At 45.9% G+C, this 21,416-nt stretch overlaps 1 protein-coding gene across 1 annotated transcript in view; it reads right to left on the reverse strand.

The window, feature by feature from the left end:
• Positions 1-9,225: 9,225 nt before the first annotated feature.
• RNF4 (ring finger protein 4) overlaps positions 9,226-21,416 on the reverse strand; it is a 39,211-nt gene continuing 27,020 nt past the window's right edge. The window contains exons 5-8 of the mRNA XM_060013080.1: positions 14,962-14,971; positions 12,735-12,894; positions 11,982-12,030; positions 9,226-11,409 (exon numbers count right to left, since the gene is read on the reverse strand). Of these exons, the coding sequence (XP_059869063.1) occupies positions 11,260-11,409; positions 11,982-12,030; positions 12,735-12,894; positions 14,962-14,971 (369 nt within the window). The 3' untranslated portion in view covers positions 9,226-11,259. The remainder of the gene's footprint in view (positions 11,410-11,981; positions 12,031-12,734; positions 12,895-14,961; positions 14,972-21,416) is intronic.

The following is a 21,416-nucleotide window of genomic DNA, read 5'->3' on the forward strand; positions in this document are numbered from 1 at the left end:
CTAGTAACACCAAACAATTTTATAAGAAAAATTAGATATGTTCATTATCTCACAATTTATAACCAGGGAGCATTACATAATAATGAATCATTACCTAGAAAGCCTTTTCTAATTTCTGGCTTTATTAAGTCTGCAGAAAGAACAGTTGAGCACCTTTGCTCAAGCCATTTCCTTGCCCCAGGCAGAACTACGGCAGCAGGCTTCCACCCCCAAGCAGAGCACAGGGAATTCTCTGTAGAAACTATACGATGCAAGAGCAGCAATGGGCATATTAATGTTTGGGGATCCCAAAGAATCAGGCAGTCCTTGATGCTCACCCAGAATTGAAGCCCACAGGTCAAAAGCTCTGCCCACCTGGAGCTTCTAATCAGCTTTTAAAACATGGCACTTGTAAACATGAAGGGACAGTGAAAGATCACCAGTCATTTAAGAAATGGCTCAAGTGTGGATAGAAAAAATGTGTGTGCGGGGGGGGGGGGCAGGCCAAGAAACGGTTAATGGAAGGAATCAAAAACTTTTTCAAAAACTGCTAATAGCCTCAGAGATGTTTAAGAAAGGAGGCTTGAAAATTAAAAATACAGCCAAAATTGTGAAAGAAATTCAATAGAAGGGCTGCAAGATAAAGGAAATTATTCAGAAAGCAGAACAAAAGACACAGAAAATCAGAGAGAAATGAGACTTAAAATCTCAATCAAGGCGGTCCAGCAACTTTCCAATAAGAATTCTAGGGGAAAAAATGGAGGTAAATAACTTTTGAAAGAAATAATACAGGGACTCCCTTGGTGGCTCAGAGGTTAAGAATCCGCCTGTCAATGCAGGGGACACGGGTTCGAGCCCTGGTCCGGGAAGATCCCACATGCCGCAGAGCAACTAAGCCCGTGCGGCACAACTACTGAGCCTGTGCTCTAGAGCCCGTGAGCCACAACTACTGAGCCCACGTGCCACAACTACTGAAGCCCATGGCCTAGAGATCATGCTCCGCAACAAGAGAAGCCAACGCAATGAGAAGCCTGCACACCGCAACGAAGAGTAGCCCCCGCTCGCCACAACTAGAGAAAGCCCGCGCGCAGCAGCGAAGACCCAATGCAGTGAAAAATAAATGAATAAAAATGTTTAAAAAGAAGTAATACAGTTTACCAGAAGTAAGGAGTTGAATGTCCAGATTGAAAGAGCCCACCAAGGAAGATGGTTAACTGTAGAAAACCAGAGATGAAAAAAAAAAAAACCAGCCTAAAATGCTCAGGAAGAAAAACAGAAGTCACATTAAAAAAAAAAAAAAAAAGGCAGGAAAAAAGAACCTCACTAAATGTTTTAACAGTAACATTTGAAGCTAAATAGTGGAGCAGGGCCTTCAAAATTCTGAAAGAAAATCAAATATACAATAGAATTGTATAGCCAGCCAAACTGTCAATTGTGTATGGAGACAAAAAACAATTTTGGACAAACTATATTTTTCAGGTAAACAGACTGCACCATAGTAAAAAACCCTAAAATACCAGTAGGTCTGTTTCTCACATACGGCCTAAGGCTGTTAAGTAGCTCTCCTCCACCTTTTAACCAAGATGAGGACTAACCAGGGACAGGTGCTCCAGTGCTCAGTGGGAAGCCCTAATGGTATCCTAAAGGTGGAAGTGAGCCAGTGGTGAACAGAACCTTACCAAACCACAATACCGCCCTGACGTAGCTTGGTGCACAGCCAGATGAAGGTGGGGAGCACCTGCTCCATTTGCCTAGCAGAGGAAAAGAGCACCTGCAGCCTCTATGATTTTTTTTTTTTAGCTGCACTGGGTCTTCATTGCTGCGTGTGGGCTTTCTCTAGTTGTGGCGAGTGGGGGCTGCTCTTCTTTGCCGTGCACGGCTTCTCATTGCAGTGGTTTTTCTTTTTGCAGACCACGGGCTCTAGGTGCGTGGGATTAGTAGTTGTGGCTCATGGGCTCTAGAGTGCAGGCTCAGTAGTTGTGGCACACGGGCTTAGTTGCTCTGCGGCATGTAGGATCTTCCTGGACAAGGGCTGGAACCCATGTCCCGCCTGCATTGGCAGGCGGATTCTTAACCACTGGACCACCAGGGAAATCCCTGATTTTTTTTTTTCTTATGCACAAGTTCAGCTTTCAATTAAAAATTTCTAGGCATATCAAGGCACATGGCCATTTTACTGAAAATAAAAAGACAAAAGGCTACAAAAACTCATAGGTGAGTCACATATTGGAGTTGGTAGGCAAAGACTATACAATATAATTAATATGTTCAAGAAAATAGAGGAAAAGGTGTAAAAAAAGACGAAAAAATTGATAATTGTAATCTATCAGGAAATTAACTAGAACTGAAAAAGTAACTGAAATTGACTTCAATAGATTAATAGCCAACTAGACACAGTACAAGAGAAGATTAATGAGTTAGAATTTAATATAAAACAGCACAGAGAGAAACAAAACAACTGATAAAACAGAAAAGAGAATAAAAAGTACATGAGACACAGTTGAAAGTTTAACATATGTGTAACTGGTGTCCCAAAAGGCAAGAAGAGAGAATGCCACAGACAGAAGCAGATTCTCCAAAATTGGTGAGATATTCACCCAGTTTCAAAAATCTCTGTGAACACAAAGCAGAATAAAAACAAGCAAAACCACACCTGAGCACATCATTACTAAACTGCTGAAGACAAAGAAAAAACTCAGCCAAAGAAAATATTCACGTATCTTCAAAGGTATGTGACAGCTGACTGCAAGAGAAATGAAGCTAGGAAAAAATAGGATGACAAAGAGTAACTGGGGAAGAAAACTGTCAACTTATAATTTTTAAAAATTGTAACGTATTTAACACAATATATTCAAAATATCATGACTAACACATGTAACCAATATAAAATTACTAACAACATATCTTAATACTCTTTTTTTATACTAAGTCTTCGGAACCCTGTGTGTTTTATACTTGCGGTCTCTCTACATTTGGATTCATCGTGACTCAAGTACTCAGCTGCCACGTGTGGCTCGTGGCGACCATATTAGACAGCGACCTGTAATTTTTTACTCAGAAACAAAAATATCATGCAAGAATGAAGGTAAAATAATGGCATTTTCAGATTAACAAAAATAGAATTTATTGCCAGCAGGAATTCACTAAAAGAAATACTAAAGGAGGGCTTCCCTGGTGGCGCAGTGGTTGAGAGTCCACCTGCCGATGCAGGGGACACGGGTTCGTGCCCTGGTCCGGGAGGATCCCATGTGCCGTGGAGCGGCTGGGCCCGTGAGCCATGGCCGCTGAGCCTGTGCGTCCGGAGCCTGTGCTCCGCAACGGGAGAGGCCGCAACAGTGAGAGGCCCACGTACCGCCAAAAAAACAAAACTAACAAACAAACAAAAACAAACAGAAAAAAAGAAATACTAAAGGAAATTCTATGGGCAGTAGGAAAATTATTCCAGATTGAAATGGAGGAATAAAGACCAAAGACATACAAATGGTGTGTGTGTGTGTGTGTGTGTATATATATATATATATGCATATATATGACTTTATATATAGATATATGAATGATAATAGTATGCTAGTATTTTTTTCATTTAAAAAACTTTGGTAAAATAATACAAAATTTACCATTGTAATCCCTTTCAAGTGTACACTTCAGTGGCATACCTACATTCACAATGCTGTACAACCATCACCTTTATCCACTTCCAGAATGTTCCACCATCCCAAGCAGAAACTCTGTACCCATTAAATAACAACCCCAGGCCCCGGTAACCCCTACTCTACTGTCTCTATGAATCTGCCTATTCTAGATACATCATGTAAGTAGAATCATACAGTATTTGTACTTTTGTGTCTAGCTTATTTCACTTAGCATGATGTTATCATGGTTCATCCATGTTGTAAGTATGTATCAGAATTTCATTCTTCAGGCTGAGTAATATTCCATTGTACGGGTATAGCACACTGTATCCATTCATGTGTTGATGGACATTTGGGTTGCTTCTACCTCTTGGCTGTTGTGAATAATGTTGCTATGAACATTGCTATACAAGTACCAGAGTCCCAAGTGTCTGAGTCAATTCTTTTGGGTGTCTACCTGGGAGAGAAATTGTTGGAACACATGGTAATCCTATGTTTAACTTTTTGAGGAGCCACCAAACTGTTTTCTAGATCAGCTTCATCATTTTATATTTCTACCAGTAATGCACAAGGGTTCTAATTTCTGCGCATCCTCACCAACACTTATTTTCTGTGTTTCTGATAATAGCCAGTGCGTGTAAAGTGGTATCTGTGGTTTTAATATACATTTCACTCATGACTAATGATGCCGAGTTCCTTTCATGTGCTTATTGGTTATTTGTATGTCTTCTTTGGAGAAATATCTATTTCAGTCCTTTGCCGATTTTTAAATTGGGCTGATTTTTTGTGCTTGTTGAGTTGGAGAAGCACTTTATATATTCTGGTTATTAGGCCCTTATTAAATAGATGACATGCAAATATTTTCTCCCATTCTGTGGGTTGTCTTTTCACTCTCCTAATAGTATCCTTTGATGCACAAAAATTTTTAATTTTAATGAAGTCAAATTAATTTTTCCTTTTGTTGCCTGTGTTTTTGGTGTCATATATAAGAAAACTTTGCCAAATCCAAAGTCATGAATATTTGCCTTCATGTTTTTTTCTAAGAATTTTATAGTTTTAGCTTTTAAATCTAGGTCTGTGATCCATTTCTTCATTAATTTTTATATACTGTTTAAAGACCCAACTTAATTTTTTTAAATTAATTTATTTTTATATTCATTTTTGGCTGTGTTGGGTCTTCGTTTCTGTGCGAGGGCTCTCTCTAGTTGCGGCGAGCGGGGGCCACCCTTCATCGTGGTGTGCGGGCCTCTATCGCGGCCTCTCTTGTTGCGGAGCACAGGCTCCAGCTGCGCAGGCTCAGTAGTTGTGGCTCACGGGCCTAGTTGCTCTGCGGCATGTGGGATCCTCCCGGACCAGGGCTCGAACCCATGTCCCCTGCATTGTCAGGCAGATTCTCAACCACTGCGCCACCAGGGAAGCTCCACCAACTTAATTCTTATGCACGTGAATATCCAGTTTTCCAAGCACCATTTGTTGGAGAGACCTTTCTTCATTGAATGGTCTTGAAACCCTTGTGAAAATCATTTGGCCATAGAAGTGAGGATTCATTTCTGTGCTCTCAATCCTACTCCATTGGTCTGTATGTCTGTCCCTAAGTCAGCACCACATTGTTTTGATTCCTGTACCTCTATAATGTTCTCAAGTTGGGAAGTGAGTCTCCCAACTTCTTTTTCAAGATTGTTTTAGCTATCCTGGGTCCTTTAAAATTCCATACAAATTTCTATTAAAATTGCCATTGGGCTTTGGTGGGGACTGCATTGATTCTATACTATATTGCCTTGGGTACTATTGCGATCTTAATACTGTCTTCCAACCCACAAGCATGGGATGCCTATTTATTTAGGTTTGCTTCCTTCAGCAATGTTTTGTAGGGATGTATATGTCTCAGTGTACAAATTATGCACCTACTTGGTTAAATTTACTCCTTTTATTTTTTTTGATGCTATTGAAAATGGAATTTTATTTCCCTTTCAGATCGTTGACAGTGTATAGAAATACAACTGATTTGTGAATTTATACCCCAGAACTTTGCTGAATTTGTACTGTAACTGTGCGCTAACTTTGGGTTTAGTTTGTTTTTTTTTCAGTTCCTTAAGGCATACAGTTATTGATTTGATCTTCTAATGTAGACATTTATAGCTATGACTATCCCCCTGAGCACTGGTTTCACTGCATCCCATGTTTTGGTATGCTGTGTTCTCATTTTCATTCTTCTCAAAGTATTTTCTAATTTCCCTTGTGATTTCTTCTTTGAACCATTGGTCATTTAAAAGTGTGTTGTTTGGGCTTCCCTGGTGGCGCAGTGGTTGAGAGTCCGCCTGCCGATGCAGAGGACACGGGTTCGTGCCCTGGTCCGGGAAGATCCCACATGCTGCAGAGCGGCTAAGCCCGTGAGCCATGGCCGCTGAGCCTGCGCGTCCGGAGCCTGTGCTCCGCAACGGGAGAGGCCACAACAGTGAGAGGCCCGCGTACCGCAAAAAAAAAAAAAAAAAGTGTGTTGTTTAATGTCCACGTATTTGTGGGTTCTCCTAAATGTTCATTCCCTATAACCCAGTAATTTCACACTTAAGTATATGTCCAACAGGTATGTGAGCAAAACTGCACCAAAAGATATACAGAATGTTCACATTTGGCTACTAATAGCAAAAAACATAAATTAATGAAAGAATGGATAAACTGAAGCATATTCATCTAATGAAATACTATACAGTACGGAAAATGAACAAACTACACAACATGAATCTCACAAATACAATATTGAGCAACAGAAGCCACCCCCCTCCTCCACAAAATACACATTGAGTGATTCCATCTATTTATTTTTTAATTTGGCCATGCCGTGCTGTATGCAGGATCTCAGTTCCCTGACCAGGGATTAAACCTTTGCCCCCTGCAGTGGAAGCACAGAGTCTTAACCACTGGACCACCAGGAAGTCCCCAATTCCATCTGTTTAAAGTGCAAAGAAAAGGCAAAAGTAAAGTACATGAGTAGGATTGTGTTTTGGTAATTAAACTATAATTATAGTTAAAGGAGTGATTTTCATAAAAGTCAGAATAGCGATTACCTTGGAGGAAAAGGCAGACTGTACTGACCAGGAGGGAGGACAAGAAGGGGCTTCTAAGGTGTTGGTAATAGTTTCTTGTTGCAGTTGGTTGTTTCACAGGCTTTTGCTTTATGGTAATTCACTGAACTGTACTTTTGAAGTAATTCAGTGAGGTGTGCTTTTTGTGTGGTATATTTCACAGTATAAAAGATAAATAAATACAGTGGCCTTGAGTTCGTAACTAAGCCTTAAACACCTCATAAAAGCAAGGGTAAAAAATTAAAAAGCAAGGGTAAATACTTTCTGGAGGAACCCACCTTCAATTCAGGTCTCAAAGAATTTTCAGATAGTTACCAAGTTACCTGGGTTCAAAGTAAGGGAGAAAAAAGTTTACAAAACACACAAAGAAGGAAGTCATCATTAGTGAGAGCCAGCTGGAATAAAAGGCCTCAGAATTAGACCCACAAAGACTTTGGGTACTGGAATTAACATAAATAGAATATGAAACAGACAAATCTCTAAAACTGATTAAAACAGAAAGCATAAATTAGTATTAATGATAAAAAGATGCTGCAGAGACTAATTAGCTTACAAGAGAATATTTTGAACTTTATACCAAAGACTTGTAACGAGATGAAATACACAAATTCCCAGAAACCTGTAACTTAACTGACTTAAATGTGAATAATTTGCAAACATTAAAAAATCAAATCAGTATTTTAAAATCTTTCCTTAATAAAAATAATAGCCCAGAAATTTTATTGCTGAGTTCTACTAAACATTCAGGGAACAAATAATTCGAATCCAGGGTATAGAGACAATTCTCCTTAGTCTCACTGTAGGGAACTTACTTTGAAACCAAAACCTGACAAAGAGTAAGAAAATGATAGGTCAATATAACTCATGAACATGGATATTTAGAAACCCTAAACCAAATATTGGCAAAACAAAGTAAGAAATGTGTAAGATAAAACATCATGAACAAAGTAGATTTACCCATGAAATATGCTGGTGAGCACTGAAAAAAAATCACTGTGATACACTACATTAACTGATCCAAAGGGGGAACATCCTATGTCTCAGTAGAAGTAGAAAAAGAACCAATAAGGTGATACATCCCTTGTGACAAAATAAAACAGAAATAAAATACAAACTCCTATCTCGTGGTTGGAAAAGGAACCTCTGTTACCTGTTATCTAACAAGTTCATAAAGAAGAAGAAAGTTCCAAGAATTAGAACATTCCATTGCAGATGATATGGTTGTGAACGTACAAAATTTTAACAGAATCCAGATTCTTAATTAGAATGAGACTTTGGCAAGAATGCTTACACAATTTACAAAACCAATTAAATTTCCATATGGCAACAACAAAAAAAGGTAGTTAAGATGCCACTTAAGTTTCAAAACTAAGAAACCTAGAAACAAGCCCCTTCTGTAGCCAGCTTTGGGGGACATCCTCTGCTAGTACACACCTGTGGTACACACTCCCCGCCCTTTCATGGGACTCTGCTCTCCTCCCTGGGCTTGCCGAGGGTGGAGGCCTCACCTGGCTCCTGGCTTCAGACACTGCTGGTCTAGGGGGGCCACCAAGGAAGTGTCTGGTCAATCACACCCTCAGGTCTCAGGAGGCCTGTACACCGCGAGGGCGCCAGGCCTGGGATCTGCACTCAACAACCCTTTCCTCTTCTCTTTACCTAGACAAGTTTCAGACCTTGCGGAGCACAGCTGAGCATCTCTTCCTGTTCTCTTGGACTCCCGTACCTCACCTTTGCCAGTTTTATTTCCCATTGGCCTGGGGAACTGTCTCCCTCGATGATGTACGGCCTAGCAGGGCACGGGAGCTGGGTTTCTCAATACCCACCAAGCCAAGTGTGGCACCAGGAGCATGGCAAATGTGCAACGAGCATTTGAATAACTGTATTTTTTGTCTCTGGTGGTCTCCAACAGAAGGCAGGCAGGCGTCTGAAGTTTAGCACCTCTGTGCCCCCGAGCACCCAGCACATTAGCCTGTTCTGTCTCTGGGGACCACTTGACAGGAATGGAGAAGAGCAGGCAGGCAAAGGCCAACTCTGCCATCACTTACTCTCTGGGAAGTAAGCCAAGCCCATGCTGTCTTTTCAGCTTTCCCCGCACAGCTTGCTTGGGGCTCCAACGGGCCCGCCATGCACTCCTGGGCCCCCACTCCCACGCAGAGGGCAAACTGTATACAGTGGTTGGGGCAGGTGCACTGCACTGCCAGGACCCCAGGTCAGTCCGAGTCCACACTGCTCGGAGCTCCTCTCCTGAGCTGGCACTGGCCAGACTGAGCAGACAGCCCACAGCCAACCTTGCTCCTTCAGGCCTGAGGTTAAGGTTCTGCTCGTTTAGGGATTCCAGGGCCTGGACTTGGGGTTCTGCTCCAAGGATGACCTCTTACTTGCTGACTTCTGGGTCAGCAGATGACCAAGCAACTTTCTTGCACACATACTGTCACAAAATACACCAAGCACGAGGCAGACAGGATCACACACCTTGGGCAAGGGTGGGGGGTGATACTGATCCAAAAGAGCAAATGAATGCACACACGAGATACCTGGTTCAAACTGGTTTATTTCCGCCTGTAACACTAGCAGAGGAGAGTCCAAAACAGACTGACATACATGGATATAGTTTAAGTGTAACAAAGAAGATCTGAACTATGTACACGGAGGGAGGGAAAGGATTTTTCTTATCAAGCTTTTCCTGTTTTGCAACTTCTGAACAGTAGAAACTAAACATTTTTTCCCAACTTAAGTTAGTATGAAGGAATACAACTTTTACGATCAACCATTTGTCCTTAAGCATAAAACGTGAGAAATTTTGGCTGCGGTTGTCTTGGCTCCTGAAGTCCGGGTATTGTCAGAACATAAGAAAAGAGATTCCATGAAGCCCAGAAGGAACTTAATGGCAACGATGTCCAATCGAAGGGCAGACACGCTGCACACCACGCAGATGACAACTGATGTCGGCCCTCCTCGACTCCAAGTAGAAAGCAGTACTTTCATCAAACGAACCGGAAGTGAGCCAAACAGTTAAAAAGTCAGAATGAAGAATGAAACAATTCTTTTCACATAGAGGAGGGATACTCCTTCAGCCCCATTTAAAGTGAATTCTGTGCTGAGTCCCTGCTCCTCCAGAAGGAGAAACTGAAGGTCAGTTATTGCTAGCAAAGCCAGAGGTGGCCCCTTTTCCACCTCGAAGATGTTTCACACGAAAAGGCTGTTGGTTTGGCTTGAAGGCCTCGGAGGAAGGAGGGGTACAGAGGTGGAGGCAAGCCCTGTGCAGCGGGGGGCAGTTCAGGTCAGCTCGGGCCACCTTCTGCCTCCTTCAGACCAGAGGCTTTTACCCACGTGGAGTCGAGCAGAGGGTGTTACCTGGGCCCCTGGGGAGGAGAGGCCACCGTACTTTGCCAACCAAAACCTAAGGAGCAATCAAAGCCCAAAGGATCAAAGCCCAGTGGCCAGAAGAGCAGCTTCGGAAATGAATGTCAATTGCAGGGGTGGGGGGTGCCCAGCTCAAGTCTGGAGAGCCGAGGTCTTTGAAACGCAGGTCAGCTGTGACTTGGGCAACAGCATGGACACGGGCGGCTAATAAGGCCACAATTACTGCCACCACCGCCCAGGGTCTATGCTTGAGTAGACATGAGGCAGTGGGAACTGAGGACCGGAGGGCATGTGGTAAACAAAGGATGGATTTTTATCAGAAAAGAGAGGATACTCGACGACGTGCCTGCCCCACTGACCTTGCACAGCCTGCACCAGGTGAACTCGGGCATGGGTAAGGTTCCTGAGAACAGGTGGTGAACCAGACGGGGCGAGACAGGCACTGCTCTGTAGGCAACATGAGGCCTCTGAAGGACACTAATAGTGCTACATCTCCTGGGCTGCTGAAAAGTAGGCAAAGAACAGGCTTTATTGCACATTTCGTTCTTAGAAAACTGGGGATTGCCCTGCAGAGGTCCTTGTGATCTGCAGGAACCCGACATCAATGCAGATGGAATCACGGGTGACCTCTGAAACTCAAGGGAAGAAAAAAAAGTCCAGTGGTTGGTCTTTCCGGGGCCATGCTTGCACCTGGGATCCTCAGGCCAGACGGACCCTTGTCTGGCTTGGTCACTGTGGTGGGCAGATGCCTGGGAGGAGGTAGCGTGCCCAGGAGAGCTGGGTGGACCTGTTTGCTCTCCGACCGGGGCCAGCCCTCGACACACTGCCAGCAGGAAGCTGGGGCAAACTTTCCAAATGGGGAAAACTTCTTGGCAACGTGCAGGTTCCGGAAAGAGGCTGGAACCACGATTCTCAATTCCAACGGGCCTGACTCCCTCTCTCCTTCCCTGGAACCAGACCACCCAGAGGAGCAGATGTAGACCCTGGGCTGGGAGGGCCCTGGGCCCAGCTCCACAGCATCAGACTAGAGGTAACAAAAGGATCAAAGACGGGGTGGGAAACGAGAGCAGTTTACATTACAGATGCTGATTCTGAAATAGTCTTTCTGAGCTCAAGAAACTGGCGGCAGATAGCCCACGTAAGGCCGTAGAGAACCCAGCCAGGCTCTGTCTGTCCATCCGTCTCCCGAGCAGCCCAGCACTTCATATATAAATGGGGTGGTACCGCTTGTGGCTGATCTTTTTCCTGCAAGTTGGGCAAGTGTTAGCATTCTTAAGGGAATCACGGAGGCACTGGCTACAGAAGACGTGGCCACATTCTGTAGAAACAATGAGACGTCCATTCTGCACAATCTAGAAAACATAAAAAAGAACAGGCTTCATGTCTGGCCTTGTTCCAGAGCAGCGGGAGCCCCCAGAGAATCCACTCCCGCCCGTCTCTAAGATGCCGAATGAGAGGAGGGGGCCAAGGGCTGCAGCAGGAAAAGCAGGGAGATGGTCTGAAGAACTAAAGATGCTGCTCTGTAGGCTCAGGCAAGTATGAGCGGTGTCTCTGAAGCCGAGAGCAGAGGCAGCAGCCAGTCTCTGGCAGCGACAGCGCAAAGGGGTTTGACGAACCTCCAGGCACCCAGTGGGGCAGTGCCCTAGGGCCTGGGGCCACAGTGAACACTAGCAGCTTCCAATTAGGCCAGGTAGGGAATACACAGGACTGATGCACAGGGCAGCCCAGAGTTCAAGACTGTAGGGCCCAAGAAGATGGTACCCTCCCCCTTCACAGAGGTGTGCCAAGCCATGTGCCAACCCAAGTGTGACTGCAAAACAGAGGCATCAAAAGCCCACCCAGTGAGGAGTGCTCTCTCATCTAATTCTTTCACTGAAGCAGTTTGAGAACCAGAATCAGGGAAGACACAGCTAAGTTTGCTTACCTCCGAGTACCCGTCCATGCAGATGGGACAACTGACAGTACCAGAGGGCCTAAAATCACAGTGCTCATGTCAGTTCCTCAGCAAACGCAAACATCAATTACTCTTAAGTGGCTTCATGTAAGCAGCCCACATCCCCTCACAAAAGCCTCCTCTGACCCTGCCTTAGCACAGGCACCCGGGACACTTACAAGATGGCCGGCTGTCCCGATGGGGGGTGGGGGAGGCTATGAGAAAGGGGAGGAAAGAGATGGGGGCAAGAGAAGGCACAAGCAACTGGAGTCGCCCTGTCCCCGCCCCGCACCTCTGGCCTATGCTCCCTCAGAGCCCCCTTCCAGCCTCCCTGTCTGGGGCAGGGGCTGCGCCTAGCACCCCCTTCCTCCAAGGAGTCCTGCTGCAGAAGGCCGGGGGCCGCTGGGTCTGTTCTCCACCCAGGTGGCGGGGCTTTGCCTTCAGCCTGGAGCTATTCACACCCGCCCAGCCAGTGCCTGGCATGCCCTGGTCACAGTGGGAACAGCTGAGCCCAGCTCCAGATCCACCTGCCACCCAGATGCTACAACAAGCCCTTCTTGAGCCCAGGGCTGAAGGTCAGTGTCTCTAATACCCTGCTTCCTGCCCCAACCTCTCCACTGAAATATGGAGAGGAAGGAAGAGGATCCTCACTCCAGGGACGATGGGGTCCCACGGATCCAGAAGCTTCCCGGCAGAGAGCCTGTCCCCAGCACGGCAGCAGCAGAGCAGCGGGCACGCTGGTACCTGAGTCCGGTAGTGGCCTCCTCCCGGGCATTTCTGGGGGTGTGGGTGGTCACATACACGTCCTTGTCCCTGGGCAGCTCCTCGTCATCACTGCTCAGCACACAGCTGTCGGCGTGCTCCTGGCGCAGCCTCCTGCCATTCCTCCTTGGCCGCCTCCTTTCTGAGATGTGAGCCCACGTTCAGAGCAGGGCCTCCCAGTCCTACCACCCTCACCACCCACCCTCCTTTCTGACTGGGAAAAGGCCAGTCCCAGCTGCACGGAGACCACCCTCCCATCTTCCCAAGAGAAGAAGCCCCCACCCCTGCTGCGTGCAGATGCCCAGGGGGACGTCTCCTCAGCAGGAAGGGGACTGACTGCAGGCGTGAGCAGCAGCATCCCGGGAGTGTTCCCACACCTACAGAGCTGGCAAGGCCCGAGGCCCTGCCACCGCACCCTCGTCAGTCCTCTACCCAAACCCAAGGAAGGAGAGGAAACCACTCACCTTCAACAATCTTTGAAAAAGGAGAAAAACAAAAGAGAAATACACAATTAATTTGACGTAAAATATTCTGTATTCTTTTAAACTCTTAAAACAATAAAATTGAAGCATTTGTTTCAAATGCAAAATCCTCGGGAGCAGCAAAGCCTCCCAACAGCTGACACACTGCGCCCCAGCCTGCAGGTGTTTAGTGAGTCTCTGGGAGCTGCGTGACCTGGGGAAGTTCCATACCCTCAGGAACTGCCAACTTCCTCTTCTGAAAAACAGCGCCCCCTCGCTGCTGTGAGAACTAAGTGAGATCACAACGATGCCACAGGGCACCAGTGGCCTGAAGCTCCCAACCAGCTCCACCCGTTCTCCTTGTCTTCACTCCACGTGGGCTACTGCCGGAGACGGAGCCTTTACTGGCAGAAGGGTTTGCAGTGCTTAATACTTTATTAAAAATAATTAAACAGCTGAAGTAGGCCATGCAGGGACTACGGAGAGTAGCATACACCAAGGACTGAGATCAATCCAATCCTGTGTTCGAGGCCTACAGAAAGAGCTAGTGAGAACCTGACAAGCCCATCGCCTGACTACAGGCACACCTGTGCTTTGCTTTACTGCGCTTCACAGATACCGCGTTTCGTACAAATTAAAGGTTTGTGGCAACCCTGTGTCAATCAAGTCTATTGGTACCATTTTTCCAACATCATTTGCTCACTTCGTGTCTGTGTCACTTTTCAGTAATTCTCACAATATGTCAAACTTGTTCATCATTATTATATTCGCTATGGCTATATGTGATCGGTGATTTCTGATGTTACTACTGTAATTGTTTTGGGCACCGTGAACCTCACCCATACAAGGCGATAAACTTAATTGATAAATGTGTGTTCTGACTGCTCCACAGAACAACTCTTTCATGACTCCCTCCCTCTTTTTGAGCCTCCCTACTCCCTACACACAATATTGAAATTAGGCCAATTAATAATCCTACAATAGGGACTTCCCTGGTGGTCTAGTGGTTGGGACTCTGCCCTCCCAAAGCAGGGGGCCCGGGTTCGATCCCTGGTCAGGGAACTAAAGCCTGCATGCTGCAACTAAAACAACCCACATGCCGCAACTAAGACCCAGCACAGCCAAATAAATAAATGAATAAATAAATATTAAAAAATATATATCCTACAATAACCTCTAAGTCTTCAAATGAAAGGAAGAGCTGCACATGTCTCACTTTAAATCAAAACCTAGAAATGATTAAGGTTACTGAGGAAGGCATGTCAAGCTGAGACAGGCCTAGAGCCAGGCCTCTTGCGCCAGTTAGCCCAGTCGTGAATGCAAAGGAAAAGCTCTTGAAGGAAATTAAAGTGCTACTCCAGTGCACACACAATGATAAGAAAGTGGAACCGCCTTGTTGCTGATGTGTAGAAAGTTCGAGTGGTCTGGATAGAAGATCAAACCAGCCACAACATTCTCTTAAGCTGAAGCCTAATCAGAGAAAGGCCCTAACTCTCTTCAATTCTATGAAGGCTGAGAGAGGTGAGGAAGCTGCAGAAGAAAAGTCTGAAGCCAGCAGAGGTTGGCTCATGAGGCTGAAGGAAAAAAACCCATCTCCATAACACCATATTGCAAAGGTAAGGCAGCAAGTGCTGGTGTAGAAGCTGCAGCAAGTTATCCAAAATATCCAGCTAAGATCATTAATGAAGGTGGCTACACTGAACAACAGATTTTCAATGTAGACAACAGCCGCTATTGGAAGAAGATACCATCTAGGACCTTCATAGCTAGAGAGGAGAAGTCAGTGCTTGGCTTCAAAGCTTCAAAGGACAGGCTGACTCTCTCCTTAGCTGGTGACTTTAAGTTGAGGCCTTTTAAGTGCTCATTTACCATTCCAAAAGTCCTAGAGCCCTTAAGAATGGTGCTAAATCTACTCTGCCTGTGCTCTACAAATGAAACAACAAAGCCTGAATGACAGCACATCTGTTTACAAAATCGTTTACTGAATATTTTAAACTACTGAGACATACTGCTCAGAAAAAAAGATTTCTTTCACAATATTAGTGCTCACTGACAGTGCACCTGGTCAGCCAAGCGCTCTGATGGAGACGGACAATGAGATCAGTGATGTTTCCAGGCCTGCTAACACAGCATCCATCCTGCAGCCCCATGGATCAAGGAGTCATTTCAACTTTCAAGTCTTATAATTTAAGAAATATATTTTGTAAGGATAGCTGCCATAGACAGTAATTTCTCTCATGCATCCAGGCAAAGTAAACTAAAAACCTTCTGGAAGGGGTTCACCATTCTAGATGCCATTAAGAACATTTGTGATTTCACGGGTGAGGAATTTGGAAGAAGTTGATTCCAACCCTATCAGATGACTTTGAGGGATTCAAGACTTCAGTGGAGGAAGAAACTGCATATGTGGTGGAAAAAGCAAGAGAACTAGAATTAGAAGTGGAGCCTGAAGATGTGACTGAACTGCTGTAATCTCAAAGTAAAACGTGAACAGATGAGGAGTTGCTCCATACGGATGAGAAAGTGGTTTCTTGAGATGGAAGCTACTCCTGGTGAAGATGCTGTGAAGATTGTTGAAATAACAGAAAAGAATTAGAATACCACATAAACTTAGTTGATAAAGCAGCAGCAGGGTTTGAAAGAAATTCTGCTATGGGTAAAATGCTGTCAAACAGCATTGCTGCTACAGAGAAACTGTTCATGAAAGGAAGAGTTGATTAATACAGCAAACTTCATCGCTGTCTTCTTTGAAGAAATTCTCACAGGGCCCCCGGCCTTCAGCAGCCACCGCCCTGATCAGGCAGCAGCATCAACATCGAGGCCAGACCCTCCACCTGCAAAGAGATTACAACCTGCTGAAGGCTCAGATGATGGTTAGCACTTAGCAATAAAGTACTCTTAAATTAAGGAAGGCAAGGGCTTCCCTGCTGGCACAGTGGTTGGGAGTCCGCCTGCCGATGCGGGGGACGCGGGTTCGTGCCCTGGTCTGGGAGGATCCCACATGCTGCGGAGCGGCTGGGCCCATGAGCCACAGCCGCTGAGCTTGCGCGCCCGGAGCCTCTGCTCCGCGACGGGAGAGGCCACAGCAGTGAGAGGCCCGCGTACCGCAAAAAAAAAAAAAAAAAAATTAAGGAAGGCAAATTGTCATAATGTGCGATTGCACACTTAATAGACTGCAGTATAGCACAAACAACTTTTTTACATGCACTGAGAAACGCAAAGGTTTGTTGTGTCTTGCTTTACTCACTTTACTATGGTGGTCTGGAACTAAGCCCACCATCTCCAAGGTGTGCCTGTACTCAGAACTTGTTAAGATTCTTTTCTGCAACAGTTTCAAACCTGTCAAGTCAGCTCTCTCACTGAGCTACTACCTGTCTGTCTACACCATCACCAGTAGCACCCCTTTTCCCTCTCGCTTGTGTGTGTGATCAGCTACTTCAGGAGAGCTCTCAGGATTGCTGTTGAAAGCCCTGCTGCCACCTCTCCTTGGCTGCCCCCGTGTTAGGGGCACAGAGGCTGACCCTTTTTGGCACGCCATCCTGCCCCGCAGAGACGGGAAGCTCAACTCTATTCCAACTCCCTTGCAGTGGGGATTCTAGACACGAACTAAATTCCCTCAGTGAGATACACTCATGCTATTTGGAGGGCAGAAGGGTAGAGGACAATTTCAGCTGCTGTAGGTGGACACAGATGCGGGGATCAAGAGGCAGTCGTGGCCGAGGCTGCAATGTCCAAAGCCCAGGTCTGTCCTCCCAAGCAAGAAGACACAGTAGCATTTCCTTGAGCCCAAAGAGATTAGTACAGGTGGTAGCTGCCCCCTCCCATCCTTCTGCTTGGAGCAGAGGTAGCAGATCCCATGGTGCGTCAAGGCTGAGATGTCCGGAGTTATTCCTAGACACCTGCTCCTCCAGCCTTTACAACACCACGAAGCAACTCCTCCCGTGTATTTTTTTTAATTAATAAATTAATTAATTTATTTTTGGCCGTGTTGGGTCTTCATTGCTGTGTGCGGGCTTTCTCCAGTTGCGGCGAGCAGGGGCTACTCTCCGTTGCCGTGCACGGGCTTCTCATTGCGGCGGCTTCTCTTGTCGCGGAACACGGGCTCTAAGCACGCAGGCTTCAGTAGTTGTGGCACACAGTCTCAGTAGTTGTGGCTCACGGGCTCAGCAGTTGTGGCTCGCGGGCTCTACAGCGCAGGATCAGAAGTTGTGGCGCACGGGCTTAGTTGTTCCCGCGACATGTGGCATTCTTTGCGGACCAGGGATCAAACCCGTGTCCCTTGCACTGGCAGGTGGATTTTTAACCACTGCCCACTGCCACCAGGGAAGTCCCCCTCCCATGTATTAAAATCCATTTCTGCTCCAGAATAAGTAGAGCGGATTTCGGTTTCTCCAGCCTCAACCCTGCCAAATACAAATGGCCATCACAGGAAGGAAGAAGGTCTGAGCATAAAGATCTTCATTTTGCAGATGAGAAGCCACTGAAGACACTTCCCCTTCCCCCCAGAAGAAGCTGGAAAGTGTGACTATGAAACTGGCGACAGTCAACTTCATCACCAGGACCATGAACTGGAAGACAAGCTTGGGCTGGCAGAAGGTGCTGTTCATATGAAGTCTATAAGGGGAGCTCTGAAGTTAGCCAAGAGCAGAAGGAAATTCTGCTGTGGGCAGGGAAGACCCCAGTTTTCCTCCACTCCAACACTGCTTTTACTGCCCTTTGCCAAGAAGGACCACTGACCAGGTGTGGATGCACCTGGAAGGAATGTGACGCCCCTGGGTCCCAGGCCACCAGAATGTGGCAACCAGGTCTCCACAGGCTCTTGTGAGCCAGACCCAGCTCGCCTCTTGGCAGTGCCAAGCTGAGGCCGGACCTGAACACTGAGCCCCCAGGAAAGTCCCAAGGCCCAGGATGCTGCTGGCACAACGGCAGGTGCTCCATACTTAACTACTAGGTAAATGAATACACGGTGGCCAGAGAGCCTCCTTCACTGGTGATGACTCTGTCCCTATCCATGTTCAATGGAAGAACAGCTCAGAGATGAGGCTTCTTGCCCAAAGGGCAGAAAAGAATGGCACCACAGCCTGGCCTCCAAGTTCCATGACTTCCGGTGAGCCGGAGCCACCTCCTAGCTGATGGAGGTGAGATACTATCACTGGTATTCCCTCCACCCAGCAGCCAAGTCGCAACGAATCGAGAACTCTGGACTTCCCTGGTGGCGCAGTGGTTAAGAATCCACCTGCCAATGCAGGGGACACGGGTTTGAGCCCTGGTCCAGGAAGATTCCACATGCCACAGAGCAACGAAGCCCGTGTGCCACACTACTGAGCCTGCGCTCTAGAGCCCGCAAGCCACAACTACTGAGCCCACGTGCTCTAGAGCCCGCAGGCCCAACTACTGAAGCTTGCGCGCCTCGAGCCCGTGCTCTCCAACAAAAGAAGCCACTGCAATGAGAAGCCCGCACACCGCAACAAAGAGTATAGCCCCTGCTCGCCGCAACTAGAGAAAGCCCGTGCACAGCAGCGAAGACCCAACACAGCCAAAACAAAAACAAACAAACAAACAAAAAAAAATCAAGAACTCTGCAGGTGCTCTGGAATGTCCCTTCCCCGTGGTCATAGCCCTGCAGGTAACAAAGTGCTTACCTAGCACAAGAGACAGAGGTGGGGAAAAGCACTGGGGCTTCAGAAATGTTGACTCCAGGAGTAAACAGATGCAAATAGGAATAATACCAGCCCTTGGACCTCTCATCTGGCTGAGAGGCCTTTCAAAGAAACAAAATACCAAACGGAAACAATTCCCCAGTCCCCTAGTATGTACAGCCAAATCAACACTGTGAAAAACTGGCTCAAGCTCAGACCACACATTCCACCCCACCTTCAGCCTGGCTTCTCTTTCCTGACTCTAGAATAAACTACAGGCAGTGTGTCGGAGACAAACACGTGGAGACACGTGGAGCATGAACAACCCACAGCAGCACTGGCGCCGCCTGCCTCCACACCCGGGCACACTGACTCCATGTCAGGCACCCAGAACCCCGGTGGGCTTCTGAAGCACAAGTGAGCCTCAGAACCCCTGCAAACAGCGACACCCGTGTCACAGACTCCTGGTCAGTGGGGCAGGATAAGCCTTTCTTCTTCTACTAGTGGACAAAACGCTTGGCATTCTTAGGGCTACAGCAACATGCTGGGGTTAAACAACAGAATGGAACCAAGTAGCAGGGTCCCTGGGGTCCTCTGCAGGCAAGCTGACCGCTGGCATTCCCAAGAAAGCTCACCCAGCTGGGAGCTCAGAGAGCCGCTTGCTCTAAGTGACCTTCCTAGGCAGCACAGCACATCATTCCACTGGAAGGAACAGCCACATGCAACCACCGTGCCCACGAAGGATACGCCTCACATCCAACAGGTGCTCGCATCACACAATTACAGAGTACTTTTACTGTAGCACCGCCACGAGCACCAGGAAGACTGTGCTGACGTGAACATCCCAGTCGAGTGAGCAATCATGTCAGATTCCATGGACAACTGTTTCACTTCCCCAATTCTGGGATGTATGTCTGGGCTCTTCTTCCTTCATATATAATTACACTGGTTCATTCACTCATTCTAGCAGTCACTGTGTACCTCTCATGCCCTTTACTATTCCCAGCCAGAGACGGACCAGGCTCTGTCCCTGCCTGTAAGGCTTCACCAAGCAGACCCTTTCAACAGTCTCATAAATCATAAACCAGGTGAGGTACAGAGTATAACACAAATAGCTCTATACATTAGTACACTATGGGAACAGAACAAAAAAAGATTCCAGGAAAACCAACCTGACTTTAAAAGAAACAATCTTTTGAAATTTGATGAAGGAAAATAGTCCAAGCAAGTCCCATTTTTAATAACCTTCCCCTGGAAGACTCAGTTTCTTAACGAGAGGAGTGAGTCTCTTTTCCATCACTGCATGACTTCCAGCTGGAACAGAGACTGGCATACTGCAAATGCTCATGAAAAGTGGTCTGAAAATTTTAATTCATCTATCAAACCAGATAAGAAAGCAGAAGGATGGGACTTCCCTGGTGGCACAGTGGTTAAGAATCCGCCTGCTAATGCAGGGGATACGGGTTCGAGCCCCGGTCCAGGAAGATCCCACATGCCGCGGAGCAACTAAGCCCGTGTGCCACACGTGCTGGAGTCCACGTGCTGGAACTACTGAAGCCTGCACACCTATAGCCTGTGCTCTGCAACAAGAGAAGCCACCACAATAAGAAGCCCATGCACCGCAAAAAAGAGTAGCCCCCGCTCGCCACAACTAGAGAATGCCCATGCACAGCAACGAAGACCCAACACAGCCAAAATTAAATAAATAAATTAATTAAAATAATGAAAAAAGAAAGAGAGCAGAAGGATGGAAAACAAGCAGAGACTTCCAATAAATGGCAGGCTGGTATTTCCATCCATTTTTCCACTGAAAACAACCAAAAACAAGATAAAACATACATATTTTTAAATAAAGAGGTATCAAAAAAAGAGAAGAATTCGGCCAACAGTATAGGGAATACAGTAACCCAGAGGGAAAAAAAGCACAGAGAATTCTTAAAAAATTGAAGCCTACTTTTGAAAGCCCCACAGAGAAACCAAAGCCCAGGCAGGAACCATGGGGGCAGGTTATCTAGTGAAGGCCAGCCATCGGGGGCAAGCCAGGCTTAAAGCAAGACCCAGTAAGTATCAAAGAAGTGACATACAGAATGTTATTTTCTGACCAATACTGCAAGCAATCAATAACAAAAAGAAAATACCCATATATTTGGAAGTTAAAAAATAGAAATTTGATAAATATGTTGAATTAAATGTAAAGTACCAGTAACATAATTTGTAAGATATAGCTAAAGACAGTATAATCTTTAATGCATTTATTGGAAAAGAAATGATGAAAATTAGAAAAACAGCAAAATAAACTCAAACAAAGAAAGGAATAATCAATGAATGAAAAACTTACAAGAGAAAGGATCCACAAAGCTAAAAGTTGGTTCTTTGAAAGATCTAATAAAGCTCTGGTGATACTAATCTAAAAAAATAGAAAACACAAATAACCAGTATCAGAAATGAAAAAGGAGACATCACTATAGATTCCACAGAACACAAGACATTATGAACAAATTTATGCAAATAAAAGTGAAAACTTTAGATGACATCAACAAATGCCTAAAAAATGTAATTACCAA

Source organism: Delphinus delphis, chromosome 5 (genome assembly GCF_949987515.2).
Source record: "Delphinus delphis chromosome 5, mDelDel1.2, whole genome shotgun sequence".
In the NCBI taxonomy this organism is placed as follows: domain Eukaryota; kingdom Metazoa; phylum Chordata; class Mammalia; order Artiodactyla; family Delphinidae; genus Delphinus; species Delphinus delphis.